We start from the raw sequence: 20,182 nt of genomic DNA, 5'->3' as shown, positions 1-20,182 counted from the left end.
TTTATCCCGAATTGCAGGGTGTTTACAGTGGACCGGAGCCAGACTCTGATGTCTGTGTTGGTTGTCGTCTGTGCGTTTTCCCTTTTCAGTCCGATTTCCCTCCACGTTACAGGCTTCGCTTTCGTGAAACGGCAGAACGAAATCACTTATCTGCTCAAAAAAGTTCAAGTGTATGCAATCTGTACTGTAGGTCTACAGCGAGATCCCAACGTTTGAAACGATATAATCAAGGCTCAAACCATCGTATTCGAAGTCGAGCTATTTCATTAACATACGACTTGCACTCGATTGATTTTGTTTAAAAATAGATGTATTCCAAAAAACATGTATTCAAGCCTAAATTCTTATAATAATCCTTAATAATCATATTCTTGCATTTTTTGTCTCGAGTGCAGTTTTGCATCCAGCATGGTCCGATAACGATGCAATGCTGGGATTTTAATGTATTATTTCATATATAATATTTGTTCAACATTCCATTTTATTATTTCATATATCACTTTTATCATTTGTTTATTATTCAGTGCTTTTTGAATGTTTTTTTTAAATTTTTTTTTTAATGTAGATGATATTTTTTCACTTTCAAAATCTCACCATTAATTATTTGTCCATTATTTATTTACATATGGTAATGAAGGATGTCGAATCACATTCATTATCTTCCTGATTAAATGAAAATTTTCTTCTAACTCTATTCAAACTTTTTGCACTTTAACTTTGTTTTTGCTTTGTTTTATTGCACTAATATTTTGTACAAGTACTTATATTATATGTAACTGGATATTTCTATTGATTTTACATTGTTTATTTACGTGTGTGTGTGTGTGTTTAGATATGGGATGACGAACTGGAGCGTTCTGCTACACACTGGGCTGAACAGTGTCAATGGGACCACGGACCCCATGACCTGCTTATGTCTATTGGACAGAATCTGGCAGTGCACTGGGGCAGGTCTGTGTACACACACACACACACACACACACACACACACACACGCACACGCATACTGTTTGCGAAGACACTGATTCACTTCACTACCATTTGACTCCACTGTGACAAAGTACAGCAATAAATAGGGTTGTATTTCTACCTCAGCGCTGCTGAACGCTGGATCCTGATTGGTCAGAAGGTGTTGATTGATTTGACAGGAGTGCAGCTGCAAATCACCGGTTTATATTAATGCCCTCGTCCTAATATGTTATCGTTTCCACAGTAACAGATGGTTCACTGGGCGCTCCACTAATAATGAACAGATTAAAAAACAAAACCCGTGTCTAGTCGTTGATCTGTACGGGGATGTTTATGTAACATTTATGGAAGGAGTCTCCAGTGTCGGCGCTCTGTAACAGTCAGACGTAAAAAGATGTAACTTTAGGTTTTCCGACATCTCTGGGACGGAGGACTTTGAGCTTTTTCAGTAACGTGACAATCTGCTTAAATTTTTTTTTTTTTATACCACGGATCTATTACTCTCCTCACACACAGTGTGTGTTATATACACTTCGAGAGCTCCTCTCTATAACCCAGCAGTTTGTGACCAGCGTCTCTCTCTCAGTGCCCTTCCTCAACTCCACGCTCGTTCCCTTTAAACTTTGTGTCTGTTCTGATGCCAGCAGAATGGGTGTTTTTTTTTTTTTTTTCCACTCCCCTCCAGCAGGACTCCTCAGTGCCGTATAAAGTAATGTTTACAGTGTGTGGAGATGAATGGCTGTTCAGAGGAACGAGCGCTATTTATTTTGGAGTCAGGGATGAGAACAGATAAAGGGTCTGTGTGTGATGCGTTAGTGTTCTTCTGGAGAAAGTGGGTTAAGGAACAGGTTCTCGACTGATTTTCTGTCCCGTCCTGTCCTTTAGGTACCGTTCCCCTGCGTATCACGTCCAAGCCTGGTATGATGAGGTGAAGGACTACACGTACCCGTACCCACATGAGTGCAACCCCTGGTGCCCCGAACGCTGCTCTGGACCCATGTGTACTCACTACACACAGGTGAGAGGGTGGGTTATAAACACAGGGTTTCTTTAAGGTTCATAAATAAGTGGGAAAAACCTGGGAAACAGCAATTTTTTAGAGAAGCGCCTTGCATTTGAGATTAATTGTAGCTGCGGATTAAACTGAGAAATAAATTCACTTTAAAATCAGCTCACACTTTACAGATGAATAGATTAGATTTATTAATCTCAGTAATGATGGACGAAGTGCAGACTGGTGTCACGCAGGTGATGAGGAGGCTGTTTGTTTTTGCTGTAGCTTTGGAGGCAGAAATTCAACATACACACTTTTGTTTTTTTTGGTTACACTGGAACATTGGCAAAGAGAGAGTTTCCATTCAACATGTCGTAAATCTGCTCATATTCGCTTATTACTAGGACTCCAGATGCTTTGTCCTCCATGACTGTTTTTCTCGTTTCTAACACCCCTCCAGGAACATCTCACCTGTAATACCCCTCAGTAACATCTCACCTGTAATATCACTCAGTAACATCTCACCTGTAATATCCCTCAGTAACATCTCACCTGTAATATCCCTCAGTAACATCTCACCTGTAATATCCCTCAGTAACATCTCACCTGTAATATCCCTCCAGTAACATCTCACCTGTAATATCCCTCAGTAACATCTCACCTGTAATATCCCTCCAGTAACATCTCACCTGTAATATCACTCAGTAACATCTCACCTGTAATATCCCTCAGTAACATCTCACCTGTAATATCCCTCAGTAACATCTCACCTGTAATATCCCTCAGTAACATCTCACCTGTAATATCCCTCCGGTAACATCTCACCTGTAATATCCCTCAGTAACATCTCACCTGTAATACCCCTCCAGTAACATCTCACCTGTAATATCCCTCAGTAACATCTCACCTGCAATATCCCTCAGTAACATCTCACCTGTAATACCCTCCAGTAACATCTCACCTGTAATACCCCTCCAGTAACATCTCACCTGTAATACCCCTCCAGTAACATCTCACCTGTAATACCCCTCAGTAACATCTCACCTTTAATATCCCTCAGTAACATCTCACCTGTAATATCCCTCAGTAACATCTCACCTGTAATACCCCTCAGTAACATCTCACCTTTAATATCCCTCAGTAACATCTCACCTTTAATATCCCTCAGTAACATCTCACCTGTAATATCCCTCAGTAACATCTCACCTTTAATATCCCTCAGTAACATCTCACCTGTAATATCCCTCAGTAACATCTCACCTGTAATATCCCTCAGTAACATCTCACCTGTAATACCCCTCAGTAACATCTCACCTGTAATATCCCTCAGTAACATCTCACCTGTAATATCCCTCAAGTAACATCTCACCTGTAATATCCCTCAGTAACATCTCACCTGTAATATCCCTCAGTAACATCTCACCTGTAATACCCCTCAGTAACATCTCACCTGTAATATCCCTCCAGTAACATCTCACCTGTAATATCCCTCAGTAACATCTCACCTGTAATATCCCTCAGTAACATCTCACCTGTAATATCCCTCAGTAACATCTCACCTGTAATATCCCTCAGTAACATCTCACCTGTAATACCCCTCAGTAACATCTCACCTGTAATATCCCTCAAGTAACATCTCACCTGTAATATCCCTCAGTAACATCTCACCTGTAATACCCCTCAGTAACATCTCACCTGTAATATCCCTCAAGTAACATCTCACCTGTAATATCCCTCAGTAACATCTCACCTGTAATATCCCTCAGTAACATCTCACCTGTAATACCCCTCAGTAACATCTCACCTGTAATATCCCTCAAGTAACATCTCACCTGTAATATATCTCCAGTAATGTCATTCCAATAGAACAATATACCTTCTTACCATCCATCTGCCTTCAAGTAATATTCTTCCAGTACTATCCGTCTGGTAACATCCTTCAAGAAATATCCTTCTGGTAAAATTGTAGCTTTCAAATAGAAAAAAAAAAGCTTGATGCTGATTGGTTAATCCCGTCTCTCCTCATAGCAGTTAATAGCCAATAACATTTGATTAAATACAATAGGGAATATGGTGGTGTTATTGTTTTTGGACCTCTGGGGTTGAAATATATTTCACAGGATCGTATGGCACGTAAATTTGACGTCTCGTTATATTCGGTGATTACTTGTGCTAATCCTCGCACTCGTAACAAACAGCGTGCGGGACATGGAGGTGTTTTGGGGTTGTGTATCGTCCAAGGTGTCGACTTTCCACCTGCTTTCGACTCCGTGTAGAGACGCGACGGGAGTGACAAAAGGGGAAAAAGGTTTATCTTTGTAAGGAATGGGGGGGGGGGGGGGGGGGGGAGTCAGAGAAGCAGAAAATGTTCTGGCTCTGTATCCTCTCAGACTTTACTTAGCAGCTGTGATGGATTTGTGAAAACAGTCTCCCGCTGAAACCAGGTCACAAACATCTGGAAGCTGTTCTCCGACTCCTGCAGCGCTTACTTATTGGACCTGAAATCGTTTGAAGATTTATAAAAACACCCCCGAGCCACCGTGCCCTGCTCGTCTTTCTCGACGTCTGATACGGCTACTGTCCTGTTTTGTGGTTTTTAACCAGCCTGTTAGTTCAAAACTCAATACAAAATTATTGGCACCCATCATAATACATAATACAGTGCCAGTATCGTCGATACTGACATGAACCACGTGTTTTGTATTAATCGATCGTGGGATGGCATGGGACGTTTAATTTCACTTTGTTTATTATTTCCCAGGTTTAGAACGTGCCTGTGAAAACGTTCATGCGTTAAGGCTACTATGCTCGTTTGTTAATTTGTTGAATGATTATGAATTCGTTAGCTACACAAGTTAGCATGGCGTTGCGCTGGAGATGGGTTTGTTTCAGTACGGGAAAGTCTTTCCGTACAGCTGTTAGTAAAGTACGTTTTTGTTTTCATGCCATCAGAATCCCTCAAAAAATGTATACTGAGTAAGAGCTTTTAGTGGTTTTACCGCAAACAGGTTTTTTAGTCGCATTTTGATTGTTATTAATTGCGAAATACAACCGAATCGCTGTAATTTTGCTTCGTCTGTTCGTTAGCGTGAAAGCAAACGCTAGGGTTATGTCTCACAGTATCGCATGGTATTAGATATTGGTATTTGAGAACATTTTACGTATACGAGGAAATGAGTACGGTATCCGACTGATACGGAGCACCGCTATCGGAAACGATGCATCCCTAACGGGCATATTATGTGACCGCAGAGTCCTTTCCTGTAGCATTGGAGGTGTAGAGACTGTTCTCCAAGCAGTAGTGCATGTAGACAAGCTCAGCGTTAAAACAACTGTCACGAAACATGCCTCCATCTCTCTGTTGATTTTGTCTTTTATCTTGGCGAACGATCCGTCTGTGGTTAAGTCGTAACCTCTTGGCAGCAGTAACCAGATTTTTGGATTTTGAGATATCCTCCCAGTTGGCTCTTACAGGAGAAGTTATTCACTATGCCGTCAATCTGTACAAGAGCCATAAATGAGCTTTAAATATCAATAATCCTCTGTCATATTTGTGGTCCGGGGGCTTTTAATTTGTATTCAGTTCTCTTTTTTTTTTTTTTTTTTTTGTCCATAAAGCTCTTATGGGACTTTGCAAAGTTCAAGTACTGCACTTCGTAGGTTTCTTTTGGGGTGCCAAAATTTTTTGCAGCATATTTGAGCAGAAAATAACTTTTCTGCGCGTGGTTTCTTAAGGATGCTAAAAGTTTGTTTCTTGACTGTGAGGCCAGGGTTAAATGTGATCTCTTTCTGGCCCTGGAGCAGGAAGAACTGGATCAGGAGAGAATCTCTCTCTCTCTCTCTCTCTTTCTCTCTCTCTCTTTTTTTTTTTAACACCACTGCTCTGTTGGACTGCACACAAACCCGCTGTGTAGTTTAAACTGTACATGAGCAAGAAAGCGCTGAGTCAGAAGCTCCATTTATTTACTAGTAAAACAGTCCTGGCTCATGCAGTGTGGCTGCACTGGATGAACTCCACTGCACTGTGTGGCAGCGTTCCTTTATTTGTGTGGAGGGTGAAAAAGATTGTACGAGCTCACAGGAAGCTGATGCCGGTCACACTTCACGTGCATCTCCTTCCGCTCGGGTTGAAAGGATCGGTCTCTCTTTAGAGCCCCCTGCGGACCCATCAATCCGGACACGCCTGACTGGACTGGACTGGACTGGGGGGGGGGCGCCAGAGACATTAAAAATGCACAGAAGTCAAAGAATCTTTCTCACTCCGTACACGTTCCGCGAGATCACGTCTAAACGACACTGATGAAACAATCCAGCTACACGATTTCCCATCCAACTTACGAATAGTTTTGTATTTGCACTTTACTTTCAATGAAAGGCTCTTTTTCTTACAAGTTTTACCAGAATTATTGGCGCCCTTCATTAAAATACTGAATGAATATATAAAACAACGTGGCATTTTGATCTTAAGCGTATAGGGACACTTTACGGCTTTGTTAAAACGTGCATCCGTTACTGTATATTCAGGGTTTTGTGCGATATCTCTGCAGAAACACTGGTTAATATTTGGGGACACCTCTCTTGGGTAACATAATTATAATCCTGTATATACACTCTTCATTCAACATAAACATAATTAGACTCACTCTAAAGAAATTAATAAATATATTCCCAATATTATGTAAACAAATAGACAGTAGTAGCCTCGTCAAAAAAATAATAATCTACCAACACACTTTAAATAAAATAACCTAGTAGATTAGATCGATTTTACACGATTGAAATCATCTGTGTAATAAAAATATAATAATACACTGTTTAATATGAAAATGAAAGACATTGGGTCATCTCTACGACTTTACTATGATTATCAATAACGGCATCTATGGGTATATTAATGAATATGCAAATTAGGAAATGCCTCCATGAACACAGCGATCGCACGCAGGTCTGAGAGCGTATGAGCGAGGTGGCCTCGGCCCACTTCCGAGTGAACCCTTTAGAGAAAGCGATTTGACTCTGAATCGACTCACTGCAGGAAGTGAATCGATTCCTGGATGGTTTATTTATTGATTTATTATCACATTCTAAACTGATCCAAAGGACAAAGCTGTAGTTGTGTAGAAATGCTGCATGTTCTGGAGGAGCAAGAAGAGTCTAGTTATTTATATCATGATCTAAATGTGTATCTCCGTGTCCTCACTGCTCAGGAGATTTTTCCACTGCTGCTTCTCTGAATAGTGAGCGCGAGAATCTTACAAGGACTTTTTCAGCCCTACACGATGAACACGATGAAGTGTGCACTTCAGTTCTGTTTTATTTTCCATGCCTCACTCTAAATCCTGCTTCCTGCCTCCACTGACTCATTCTGAGCTACAGTAGAATGGATAAAACAGTCCTGATATCGTGACCTTGTGACCTCCAGGAAAGCCAGGAAACGTATCAGGAAGCCATCTGAGTGGCAGCACAATGCTCAGTCAAGCTTGTTGCGCAAGGGTTTTTGTGCAGACCGTTGTGCTCATGGGCGTCTCTGGTTGTTTGCAGATTGTCTGGGCCACCACCAACCGCGTGGGTTGTGCTGTCCACGTGTGTCCAAGCATGAACGTGTGGGGGGAGACGTGGGAGAACGCCGTCTACCTCGTATGCAACTACTCGCCAAAGTAAGTCACGTGCACCCGCTAACTCTTTCCACTGACATCACATCTGTCCACTTAAATATAATAAACCACTTAATCCTGGGCTCTTGAGAAGAACAGGACTGGAAGGACAAGGTTCCGTCGAGTGGGAAAACAGAAAAATGTCTCGAGTTAGGGAAAGAATAATGCTATGCAAGCTGATTAGTTCCAGACTTTCCTGATCATTTAATCGCCGGTTTCTATTTGGATGGTGTTTTCTGGAGAACCTGACTTTGTGAAAATGTCCAGACAACTTTAAAGCAATTAAGTTCACAGTCACGTATATAATCGCTCCATGATTGGTTCTGACCCGGTTGTGTGGTCTCCATCAGGGGAAACTGGATCGGCGAGGCGCCCTACCAGCACGGACGTCCATGTTCTCAGTGTCCTCCCAGCTACGGTGGAGTCTGCAAAGACAACCTGTGCTACAAGGGTAATTTTTTAAATGTATTTTTTATGTGCAGGTCAAAACGGTCCACAACTCATCCTACTCTAAAGAATGTGTTTTAACTCCTAAAGGATGATCTTGGGTATTTGTAGGCACCGTGTCTTTTCTGGTTCACAAATCATAAACGTCTTAATGCGTATATAATTAAAATCGATAGAATTGGCTCTTTAGCTTCGGAACCAAAGGATGGAGAAAAAAAAAATCAATCAAGATGCGTTCTAACATGTCTTACAGTCATTTAATAATTCCTATAATGTTTTGCATCTCATTTGCATATCGTTTGTCCCACCCACTTAACTTCACCTCCTATCACTGTTAATCACCAGACAGACTTCTAGCCTCTTTGTCGCATTACGTTGACGTGAACCCGGGGTGAGACTCGATCCGTCCCGGGATTCACTTGGAAGCTGACGCTATATTCAGTGAAATATTCCAGTCTTACTCCTCCACAAAGTAATAATAATAATTGATGAAGCCACCCACCGAGCTTGATTGACAGGTTGACTTACAGTAAATTGTACTAACAGTGAAAGTGACATGAAATCAATCCATGGAGTAAATAAAAAACTAGTCAATACAAACCATAGAAACCAAATGATATATTAGTATACGTTTGTGGAAGATGTTTGCTTTAAAGAACAACATTAATGGACAGTGTAACCGTAGCAACGCTCTTACCAGCCCTAGCTAGTATGAGCTAACTGACTAGCCTAGCTCGCTTTGTAAATATATATTAGATTTATCAAGATCAGTAAATGGAGATGAAATAAACATCGTGGTGATATATTTAAAGGCAGAAACGCTAAAGAAATCCGAGCTGCTCGTGGGACGTCACGTGACGTACTCGTGAACATCCCACAAATACACGTGCTGTTATATTTATTTACATTGCAACATTGGAATACTGGCATATTTTTGATTCAACGTCTCATGTTTGATCACTAAGACGAGAGCTTTTCAGCTGTACTTTGTCGTCCATGTTTGTTTTTCTCTCCTCACGATTGGTCGAGAGGTAATAAAAAAATTTAAAAAAAGCTTGACATCACAGCAGTTTTGAAAAAGAACACGCCCTAAGATAATGAAAGCACGTTAAGATATAACACTTTTGCTAATTTTACCTCTGTGATTGGAAATGACATGCTTCTTTTCAGGAACTCCTCAACGCCCTGAGACTCCAGACATGAATGAGGTGGAGAAGCCTCAGGTTCCTGTGCAGGTGGAGATCCCTCAATCCAGACCTGCTTCCAGGACCAAACCCAAACCTTCTACACCCAAAAAGCCCACGCCGCCTAAGACCACTCGCACCAACTTCCTGAGTAAGAGCTGTCCGTTTATTTATACACGTGTTTACATCGTCACAGCTGTACCACAAATCCCCGTTTTAAAGTGCGGCGATTTCATTTACCGACAGGTTTATATTAACGCTCTCGTTCTGATTATGTTATCGTTTCTATAGTAACAGCTCATTCAGAGACTTGTATAGCGGATGATCTTAAAAAAAAAAAAAAAGGTCTAATTGTTTAAACGATGAAGCTTTGTGTGAGGAGATGTTTATGTAACGTTCACGGAAGGAGTCTCCAGTGTCGGTGCTTTGTAACAGTCAAAAGTAAAGCCGCGTTTTTTTTTTTTGTCTCTTGAGGGAACGGCCGTTTATAGCAGCTTTAACTTCGAGACGTTCGGCGAGATTAAATGTAACTATAAAGAGATAAAAAGCACGAAGTGTCGTTCAGTAATACGTTAAGAATCGTAAACGTTGTCGAGTTGCTGTGGTATTAGAGGAATGAAAGTCTTCGGGAAGTGCTGTTATGTCGGGGTCGTAACAGGAACTCGGCTTCGTGTTGCCTTTATTGGGGGAGGGACTTTTTCTTGTCTTGCCTACTGTACACGTGTATTATTGTTTGCACTGCAGCTCAAAACATCAAGTGCGAGACGAAGATGAGGGACAAGTGCAAAGGCGCAACCTGTAACAGGTCAGTTAGACAATCTCACATCTCACATCTCACCTCAAACTGTACTGTACTGTAGACATCCACTGATTAAACCCCATGTGCACTTCCTGCAGGTACAACTGCCCCGCGAACTGCTTATACAGCAACGCTAAAGTGTGGGGCACGCTGTACTACGACGTGGTACGTCTCTCGGGTCCTTCTCGACGCGGATTTGTCTTTTTTTTAATTGTTTTTTTTCTCGACTTGCGTCTGAAGATTGTTTTTTCTCTCTCTTTCTGATTCTTCCAGCAATCCAGTATTTGCCGTGCTGCCATCCATTACGGGGTCATCGATAATAACGGAGGCCTGGTGGAGGTCGCAAGGAAAGACAGTTTCCCGTTCTTCGTTAAAGCCACGAAGAACGGCGTCGAGTCTTTCAGGTAAAACACTCAGGGGTGGTAACAGTAACTCTGCGTCATCACACCACCCAGGCGTTGATTATTTTCCTACAGCGGCGTGACGCTGAGTGTATTATTTCTTACTAATATGGGGGCAGTGATGGCTTGGCGGTTAAGGCTCTGGGTAACTGATCAGAAGGTCGGGGGTTCGAGCCCCAGCACTGCCAAGCTGCCACTGTTGGGCCCTTGAGCAAGGCCCTTAACCCTCTCTGCTCCAGGGGGCGCTGTATCATGGCTGACCCTGCGCTCTGACCCCAACTTCCTAACATGCCGGGGTATGCGAAGAAAACAATTTCACTGTGCTGTAATGTATACGTGACCAATAAAGACTCGTTATAATCAATAATGGATGACCTACTGTACTGTAATATCACATATTGAACTGTTATCTTTTTCCCCTCACTACTGTATGAATCTGTTACGTGCAAAAATGTCTTAATCTAACAGCTTCACGTTTTCTCTTCACAGTAAATATAAAACCGCCAACGCATTCCTTGTAGCAAAAGTGGAAAGTAAGTGAAGCGAATCTCCTCATGAGTGAAATATCGTGTATCATTCCTGTATCCTGTCTGTATGCAGAGGTGTAACACGAGCGATGTTTGTTTGTTTGTTTGTTTGTTTGTTTGTTACCTCACAGTAAAATCGGTCGACTGCTACACCACGGTGGCCGAAATTTGCCCCTTCAGCGACCAGCACAGCACCTGCCCAAGGTAACACACATCGAACAAAGTATTTATAGTATATTAAATTCTGGATCATGGATGAATTCTGGATCGTGATTGGTCAGAAGGTGTCGATTTAATTTTCTATAACAGCAGGTCCGATCGTAGTGCAGCTGCAAATCACAGGCTTGTATACGTGAACGCGCTCGGACGTTATAATACGTTTAGCGTTTCTATAGCAACAGCTCATTCACTTCGCTCGGATTTTTCGAAAAATGCGTATAATCGGTGATGTCGTGACGTTTTCTGTAAGGAGACGTTTGTTTAACATTTATGGAAGGAGTCTCCAGTTTCAGAGCTAAAAGAGTTTTACACTTCTTTGCGGTTTCTCGGTAACATGCGTAACAAACTGCGTTTTTATTTTTGGTCTTCTTACCTTCGAGAGAGAGAAAAGGAAAGAGAAGCTGGTGAGTGAACGACTTTATACCAGTTTGTAGCTGCCATAGCGTAAGTGACGACAGGAAAGAATGTGTTTCGCGGATGCCGTTCGTTACATAATCAAAAATATGTCCTCTTTGCTGTTGTATACGAGGAATGAAAGAGTTCGGGACAAGAAAAAAGAAAAAAAATTGTAAAGCCATGAGGTCCAACTTGAAGTCATTTGGGTAGTAAGTCTTTTTTCATTCGGTCCACGTCACGTGATCCTTTCGTTCTTATCCACGACGAAACACATCTACATCACAGAACTGAAGTTCCTGTTCTTTAACTCATCATTTAATTGCCGTTTTTTTTGTCTCATTCAGGGTTCTGTGCCCAGACAGCTGTAAGAATCAGCCTTCGTACTGGTCTCCAGTGATCGGCACTGGCGTCTACGCTGACGTAAGTAGCTCCTCTCTGTGCTTTGGGTGTTAATGGAGGTTCGGTTTAATGTGGAGGTGTTCAAATATTAAAAATGGCCATTTCAGACCTGCTAACCTGTACACCAACTTGCGCAGGAGCTTCGCGTTTTAACTACGTACTGCAAAAAGAGCGTTGTTCTTCGTACGAATATGTGCAAATATGTTGTGCTTGCAATTCCTTGCCATATGTGGTACATCGCATCATTATTGAATTTTTATTCACGCTCTGAAACAATCACAGTGAACATGTCGGCAGTTGCGTTTAACTCTTAACTCGTGATACGGGCCAGATCGCATCTTCTAAAAGCATCAAAAACAAAACAATACCCACAAAAAGCCACAGACTACTACTTACTTTTTCAAAGTAAACAGTTCATTAATCAATCAAATAATCTATAATTAGATATCTATGATCTACTGCGTTCTATTATTTAATTTATTTCATGTTTCTCTTTCAGATCGTGATATCAGATCTAATTACATAGTTTATTTGAAAATAATGATTACATTATAAAGCTCGTCATGAATTATTTATTTTGAGAATGTATTATATATTTTTTTTTTGTATATGATATATTATTTCATTGGTCAAATATTTGTCTTTATTAGTAACCTCGGACTTGATGATCAAATTTTAAAATATGTGTTAAATTATAGTATAAAACCTAGACATTTTATTCATTTATTTGTTTGTTGGTTTGTACAATCTCTGCGTTGTGTTTTTATATTGCATATTATTTCATTTATCAGATGATTTTTATTTAAAGGAGATTATTCGATTATTACACAGGTTGATAGGCATTATTTACGAGATTATATAATCTACAAATCGTTAGTCATTTGATGTTTGAAATTGTCTCCGTTAGCATTATAATAATGAAAGTTTTGCTCAGTAAATAAATGAATCAATAAATAAATGAATAAATTAATGCTTGAAAAAGAAGCACACTTTATTTTAAAATGAAGCTATTCTAAAAATAAAAATGTCTTTAAAAAAAAAAAAAAAAAAAAAGTAAAATTGGCCTAAAAATGAATCCTGGAATTATTTATACCGATCTCCTATGAAATATTACAAACATTCGTCTTTAACAGAGATGTATTTTTTTAACTTCTTAAAATAACATTTTTTTTACAGCGCAATCTCAGTTCATCTCCCTGAGCCCCAGGCTTAAACTTCTTAATCCTTTTCTCTCAAAGCAGGCCTCACTTTATTAATTATTATAAACTATTTTTGTTTGTCATCAGGAATAGCTTAAAGAGCTACAGTTGCAATCGAAACGATTCATCCCCCAGTGCAAATCAAGTTTATTGTGAAAATGTACAGACTTTCAGCTGTTTGCGATGAACACATCAAACAAAAGCAAGTGAAATAGTTCGACACGACGAACGCTTCAAGTGGTTTCAACAAATTCAACTGAAAATGCAACTTATAATGATTTCTCCAGTCTCAAAATTATTCACCCCCCTGAATAGAATCCCTCACAACAGCACGAATATGCAGAACAGGTGTTGTCTCAAGCTAATCAAGGGCTTCATTAGTTGCAGCAGGTGTGCTTGAGCTGGAACACATGAAATACCTGAACTGGCTAGGGGTAGAAAACGTATGAAATACCTGAACGGAGCAGAAAAAGGAAGATATCGATGGCTGCAAGCAGATTTCTGAGAAGGCAGGTTGTGAAAAACGCTCGAGTGACTGTAAAAGACCTGCAGCGAGACTTGGTGTAACAGGCACTGAGGTTTCAGTGAGCACAGTAAGGCGCGTACTAAACGCAGAAGGTTTCCGTTCCAGAACTCCAAGATGTTCACCGCTACTGACCCAAAAGCACAAGATAAGTGGTTCAAAATCATATAAATAATCCACAGAAGTTTTGGGATTCTGTTCTGTGGAGCGATGAAACAAAACTGGAAAATTTCAGCACGATGGATCAGTGGTCTGTCTGGAGGAAGAAGAATGAAGAAAGAACACTCTGTACACAGTCGAGCATGGTGGGGGCTCGGTGATGCTCTGCGGCTGCTTTGCATCCTCCGGCACTGGAAACCTGCAGCGTGTGGAAGGCGAGATGGATTCATTGAAGTATCAGGAAATCCTAGGAGAAAACTTCAAGCTGTCTGTGAGGAAGCTGAAGCTTGTGCATCATCGGCGCTTCCAACAGGACGATGATCCTAAGCATGCCTCAAATTCCACCAAGGCTTGGTTGCAGAAGAAGTCCTGGAAGATTCTACAGGCCCATCACAGTCACCTGACTTGAACCCCATAGAAAATCTCTGGTGGGATTTGAAGAAGGCGGTCGCAGCACGCAAACCCAAGAATATTACTCAACTGGAGGCCGTTGCTCATGAGGAACGGGAGAAGATTCCTCAGGAACGCTGACAGAAGCTCTGCATCTCGTTTGCAGCAGGTCATAACAGAAAAAGGAGCTCTACTAAGTACTAAAGATGCTCGCCATGAAGAGGTTGAATAATTTTGAGACTGGAGAAATCATTATAAGTTGCATTTTCAGTTGAATTTGTTGAAACCACTTGAAGCATTCGTCGTGTTGAACTATTTCACTTGCTTTTGTTTGATTTGTTCATCGCAAACAGCTGAATGTTTGTATCATTTGACATTGAACCTGATTTGCAGTGGGGGATGAATCATTTTGATTGCAATGGTATCAAATCAAATCAACATCTGTTAGAGAAAATCTATGGAATGAATGAAGGGTAAACTGATCGCGGCTGCTCTCGCAATTGTCCTTGGCTGCCCTGTGTCCTCCACTGACATGCTGATCCTCATTGTCTGAGAGGGATAAAGTTCTAATAGACTTATGCCTGTCTGAGCCACTCACATTTGCTGGAAGTGAACTTGGACACACTCGCTGCTGCGTTTTGGCATGTTTATCGCATTCCTCTGTCAAAGCCCCGGGTCTGTCCAGCTGGCCACGGATCAGAGCTCTCTCTTGGGTCTCGGACGCAAGTCAAACCCTAGCTTCTCAGTGTCCTGAAGCTACTTTACAGTTTCCTTCAAAATAAATGTGACGTTTAAATGATATATTTCTCTTGGATGCTGTTTCAGATAGTATAGTTTTGGACACTAAGGGCATGTTTTTCCATTTAAAGCGCTCACAGTACTTCTGTAGAAAAGTGATTAGGGGGTGGAGCTATGTCTAAGCTTGTATAAGGTTTGGGATGGCCATAAATAATAAGATCCTGAGTTTTGGACATCCAAAAGAGGGTGAGTGAATTGTTGGATGGCGTGAGGAAAACCGTCCACACGTGATGTGTTTCCATTCAAATGTTTTGCATTTTATTCAGGCCTTTTTTTAATTCCAGACTTTTTTTAAAAAAAAATTTGCATAAAAGTTTTGGATGGTAAACTTCATTCAGTCCCTTCAAGAGTTGAGACGCAGCAAAGCTCTGAAGATTAACATCATTTTGTTCCACCAGCATATCCATAACTGGGCTGGTTCTGATCCTTCTGAACCCTAAATTCCATCCTATACCCTACATTTAAAAAAAATTCTTATGCATTCTCATGTGGCCCCCTGGTGGCTCGGAGGTCTGACCGAGTTCTAGAGAAGTGGGTGGACTTTGAGACCCAGCGGCCTTCACCGCCTCTTCCAGGCAGGAACTGAAAAGAGTACTACTTTAGACTCCAGATAAGAACTGTATGTGCTGGACTGGTCCAGCGTTGCCCTCAAACCCGTTGAGCGGGTCATGTGATGTCATCTGTCTGCGTTCTCACACACTGAGCTCATCTATTTTCCTTTAGAAGGTCATGTTGAACTTGGTTGATTCACTGGAATGCCATTCAGTATTTGTGGATTTGGTCTTTTCTGTCCATTGCACAAGCACAGAGGATATATTTTCTGGGATTTTATGTGTGTGTGAAGTGAACGATGGATGTGTGAGGAACAGCAGTAGATGTGTGCACAAAGTGTGGCGGTATTAAACTGTAGGTGTGAAGGTCAGCGGAACATCAGCTGGTGTAATGGAACCGAAGAGACTCGGCTATCGAGTCCGAGTTGACTCTTTATTCCCAACACCTTTATTTGGAGAATTGACTCTTTTTTTTTTTTGGCATCATCTGAGTAAACGGTACTAGTGTAAGATCTGCCGTTTGTATTCCCTACAGAGCTCTAGCATCTGCCGGGCCGCTCTCCACGCCGGCGTGATCAAAGCTTCAGGAGGATATCTGGACATCTTGGCTATGGATAAGAAGAACAGCTACACGGGCAGCCTGAAGAACGGCGTTCAGTCTGAAAGGTACTTGCTTCTCGTTTATTCCTCTGAGCTTTTCATCTCCGAGTGCGTAAAGTAATAACGTGTGGTCGGACCACACACAAACCTCTAGCTTCCTTACTCGAGCAGGACCATTCAACTAGCATTGACAAAATCCACCCCAACCTTGTTGAACTGAGGGTGGACCGCAACTTTTTCTCACGTGATGCTAGCCACGGCTCGTGCGCCTCATTAACAAGAAAATAATCACACGCTCTCGAGTTACCTTCTCCGTCTGCTCTGACTCAACCGATAATTACAGGCGATCTGAAACCAAACGCCTTGTTTTTATCCCCGCGTTCTCCGATGTGGTGCAGCACGAAGGCCGCTCTGCTAATGAATTCATAACAAAGCAAACACGCCAAGCACAATAGTCAATAAAGCTCATTTCATTTGAACAAGATCATAACACCAGTAACAACGAGCTAGTGTTTGAGTTTCCACTTCAGTCTTCCAAGAAATCATATTGAACTATTAACACTCCTAGATGGAATAAGTTAGGACCCTCTAGCAATGTGTCCTCTATATCAAGGGTGGTTTAGTGGTTAGCACGTTTGCCTCACACCTCCAGGGTCGGGGGTTCGATTCCCACCGTGTGTGGAGTTTGCATGTTCTCCCCGTGCTGCGGGGGTTTCCTCCGGGTACTGCGGTTTCCTCCCCCAGTCCAAAGACATGCATGGTAGGCTGATTGGCATGTCCAAAGTGTCCGTAGTGTATGAATGTGTATGTGATTGTGCCCTGCGATGGATTGGCACCCTGTCCAGACTGTACCCCGCCTTGTGCCCCATGCTCCCTGGGATAGGCTCCAGGTTTCCCCGTGACCCTGAAAAGGAAAAACGGTATAGAAAATGGATGGGTGGATGGAAGGAATTAAATTACAGGCTCCCTTAGTACAGCTTCATTTTACAAAATATTCCAAAAATTGAAGCACGTTATTTAAACATATGATATACAGTATCATTTTGACTATTTATTTGCGTAAGAGCGTGTTTTTTTTTCCTCATGAATTTTTTCCCATTATTATTGAAATCAAAATATTTCGATTTCATTACCTTCGATGATGGTGGGATGTGGTTTCTGTTACTGTTAGAAGACTGCGGACCCTCCATGAACCCCACTTTGAGAATCACTTTGAGATATTATAAATGCATTTACATACAGCGCGTGTATTCCGCTCATAAGAGCTTTCATGTTTTTAAAAACGGTTTATTCTGACATGTAAAAGGCACGAGACTAAAATCCAGACGTTGAAAAGACCTTCATTAGAAAAGCAGTATATTCTGAGATAAAGCTACTATTTATATCACTATTACTATGACATAAATCTAAATATGCTAACCGAACTAGCATTCAGCAAACTGTGCTAGTTAGTTAGCCAAGCTAGACTGGTAAGAGCGTTGTCATGGTGACACTGTGCACATTTTGCTCATATTAGCTGAGTGTTCCCTGTCTCCTTTCCAGTAAATCCCAGTCACAAGGTGGGTCCTTCCGCGTCTTCACGGTTCGAGAGTGATGCGCCCGTACACACAGGGTCTCCCGTCCACTTCTCCAGGGACACACAGTCTTCTCATCAGGACAAAAACTCATTCGTCTACCGACTTCATCTGGAATTGTCTCTCTTGAGTGAGAGCGAAGGGACCCACGTGACCAGCGGACCTCCCTTCCTCGTCATTTTCCATCCGGATCATTCCCAATATCTTCTTACTCTTTCATTTTTATACCCTTTACACGTTTGTGGCTGAAAGGACGATGTTTACCAGCAGTGCTGGTTTTATATATTCAGTCATTTTATGATCTTTTACGAAAGAATATAAATATATTGATCACACTGTATTTAATCGTCGTTTTTGTTTTGTACAGCTTTTCTTTGGGATTTTTCTCTGGGCTGCACTTTCCCACCTCTAGCTTGTCTTCTGGCATTGTTTTTTGAATTGAATTGAATTTTTTTTAGCCCGCTCAGTCTATATAGTGCGGGGTGGCAGGCGAGCAGGCATCGGCGCTCGGCGTCTGTGGGAATAGCACATCACCGTGAGCTTTGTTCTCCTGGCCAGAGGAACCTTCGTGAACTCTGGGGGGGAGGACGGGTTCTCTGTGGAGGAACGGGAAAGGAAGGAGGCAAAAAGGCAACACTCCAAAGAAAAGAAACTTTTCCTGGAGGATTGTGTTAAAGCTTTCCAGAATCAATAACATGTTAAAGTTTGACCCAGAGTGCAAAAACAATGAAGTGGCCTTCGAGAAGTCCGAGGAGCCAGCCAGATTTCTGCCTTGGTAGCATCCCAGCTAACAGAGACGTGTCAGTAGGTGTTGTTTCATTTCCTATAACAGCAGCTCTGACTGAATGCGCTCGTTGTAATATTCGAATATCGTTTCTATAGTAACAGCTCGATCACAGGGACTTGTACTGAGGACAGAGGTTAATAATAAACTGCGAACAATAATAAGCCATCATCACTGATTATTTTCCCATAACAGCAGGCCCTAAAGTGTTTAATTCCTTATGTAACATTGAGAAATGTATCCTAAAAGTCCTCAAAAGGTTCAGCGGTAAAGATTAAAAAAAAAAAAATTTTGAATATGTATTTATTATTATGGTTACTCACACACACACACACCGTTGCAATGTTTGTGAGACGTTTGTGTTAGCATTGCTACAACTGAAAATTGGTGCATTGTCTTCATTGGAATGCTTAAATGTTTAAGATTTTATTTATTATTCCCTTTTTAAGGTTGCTTTTGCGTCTGGCGGCGAAGGTTAACGTAAACAGCATTAAAAACCGTTCTGTCTGGTCAAAGACGTCTAAAACCTCGCACTTCACTCGCGCAGTGAATTTGATGAAGCTGTTGGATAGCTACGCGCCGAAGCAAAACGGAAATAAGCCTAATCAATCCGGTTTGCGATCAAATACCGGCTTTCAAAATGTCCCTAAAATGATGTTTTCCCAGACTTCCACATATCTCTGGATTTTGCCACAATCCAAATTTAAGCTTAAGGTTTAGTGTGTGTGTAAAAGTAGATATTTTCTCTCCATCTGCCTTACTTTCTGTTTTTCTCGCTGTCTCCATGTCTTCATGTGCTACCTCAATCTTTTGCTACAGCTGAAGTGTTATATGGCGTTTAAAGTAATTTTGGGGGAAAATTCTTTGTACAGATTTTAAAATTGTGTAAATATTTTTGATTTATGACTGTTTAAAAAAAAACAAACAAACAAACAAAAAAAAAAACCCAAAATAATTGTGGATGTGAAGGTATGTTTTCTATGAAAGTCTGTTTTTGTGCTTTTGTATCTTTTTATTATTACATTGTTTTTAAAAATGCCAAAAAAACAAAACAAAACAAAAAAAAACAGTGGCAAATCGATATTTCTTTCCGCATAACCTTTATTTTTTAATGAAGAGCAGCAGAGTCTTGGACGTGATTCGTTCCTGAAGCGACTCCAAGGTTTGGGTGCTGAACTCCAGTGATTTTTAATTTTTTCTCACTTGGCATCTGCCACAGGTAGTGAAAGCTATTTTTGCACAAAAAGAAACTGAAAATAAAGTGATATACCTTGCTTGATCGTCTCGTGTTCTTTTGAATAACGACCCACTACAAACCTGTTAATGTATATTGAAGATTACACAAGTCATGTGACCTGTCCATGTTCGTGTTTTCTCTCCTCTAACGCGTAGACTCAAGGATGCCCCGTTAATGAGCCGATCAGTTGACTCGGCGGATAAAACAATAAAGTATGCAGGATCGGGGTATTCTAATACCAAATTTAGGAACCACTGTACATTCAAGACCACCCAAGAAAAGCTGGTTAACCTTGAACACTGGTCCAAAGCCAAGAAGAACACTTTTTTTTTTTTTTTTTTTGCTATGGGCCTAGCGTGATCTGGAACAGTGCATATT

The 20,182-nt window shown here is 41.2% G+C and overlaps 1 protein-coding gene across 1 annotated transcript in view; it reads left to right on the top strand.

Moving 5' to 3' along the window:
- The window catches only part of crispld2 (cysteine-rich secretory protein LCCL domain containing 2), a 28,505-nt gene extending 8,664 nt beyond the window's left edge, over positions 1-19,841 (top strand). The window contains exons 3-15 of the mRNA XM_053634446.1: positions 833-951; positions 1,855-1,987; positions 7,505-7,620; positions 7,968-8,068; positions 9,235-9,399; positions 9,993-10,053; positions 10,146-10,212; positions 10,321-10,451; positions 10,938-10,981; positions 11,107-11,179; positions 11,935-12,010; positions 16,145-16,275; positions 17,752-19,841. Of these exons, the coding sequence (XP_053490421.1) occupies positions 833-951; positions 1,855-1,987; positions 7,505-7,620; positions 7,968-8,068; positions 9,235-9,399; positions 9,993-10,053; positions 10,146-10,212; positions 10,321-10,451; positions 10,938-10,981; positions 11,107-11,179; positions 11,935-12,010; positions 16,145-16,275; positions 17,752-17,803 (1,269 nt within the window). The 3' untranslated portion in view covers positions 17,804-19,841. The remainder of the gene's footprint in view (positions 1-832; positions 952-1,854; positions 1,988-7,504; positions 7,621-7,967; positions 8,069-9,234; positions 9,400-9,992; positions 10,054-10,145; positions 10,213-10,320; positions 10,452-10,937; positions 10,982-11,106; positions 11,180-11,934; positions 12,011-16,144; positions 16,276-17,751) is intronic.
- The last annotated feature ends 341 nt before the right edge of the window (positions 19,842-20,182 follow it).

The sequence above is a fragment of the Ictalurus furcatus genome, chromosome 10 (genome assembly GCF_023375685.1).
Source record: "Ictalurus furcatus strain D&B chromosome 10, Billie_1.0, whole genome shotgun sequence".
NCBI lineage: Eukaryota > Metazoa > Chordata > Actinopteri > Siluriformes > Ictaluridae > Ictalurus > Ictalurus furcatus.
Note: the sequence above shows the minus strand (reverse complement) of the source record. Positions and strands in the feature narration are given on the sequence as shown.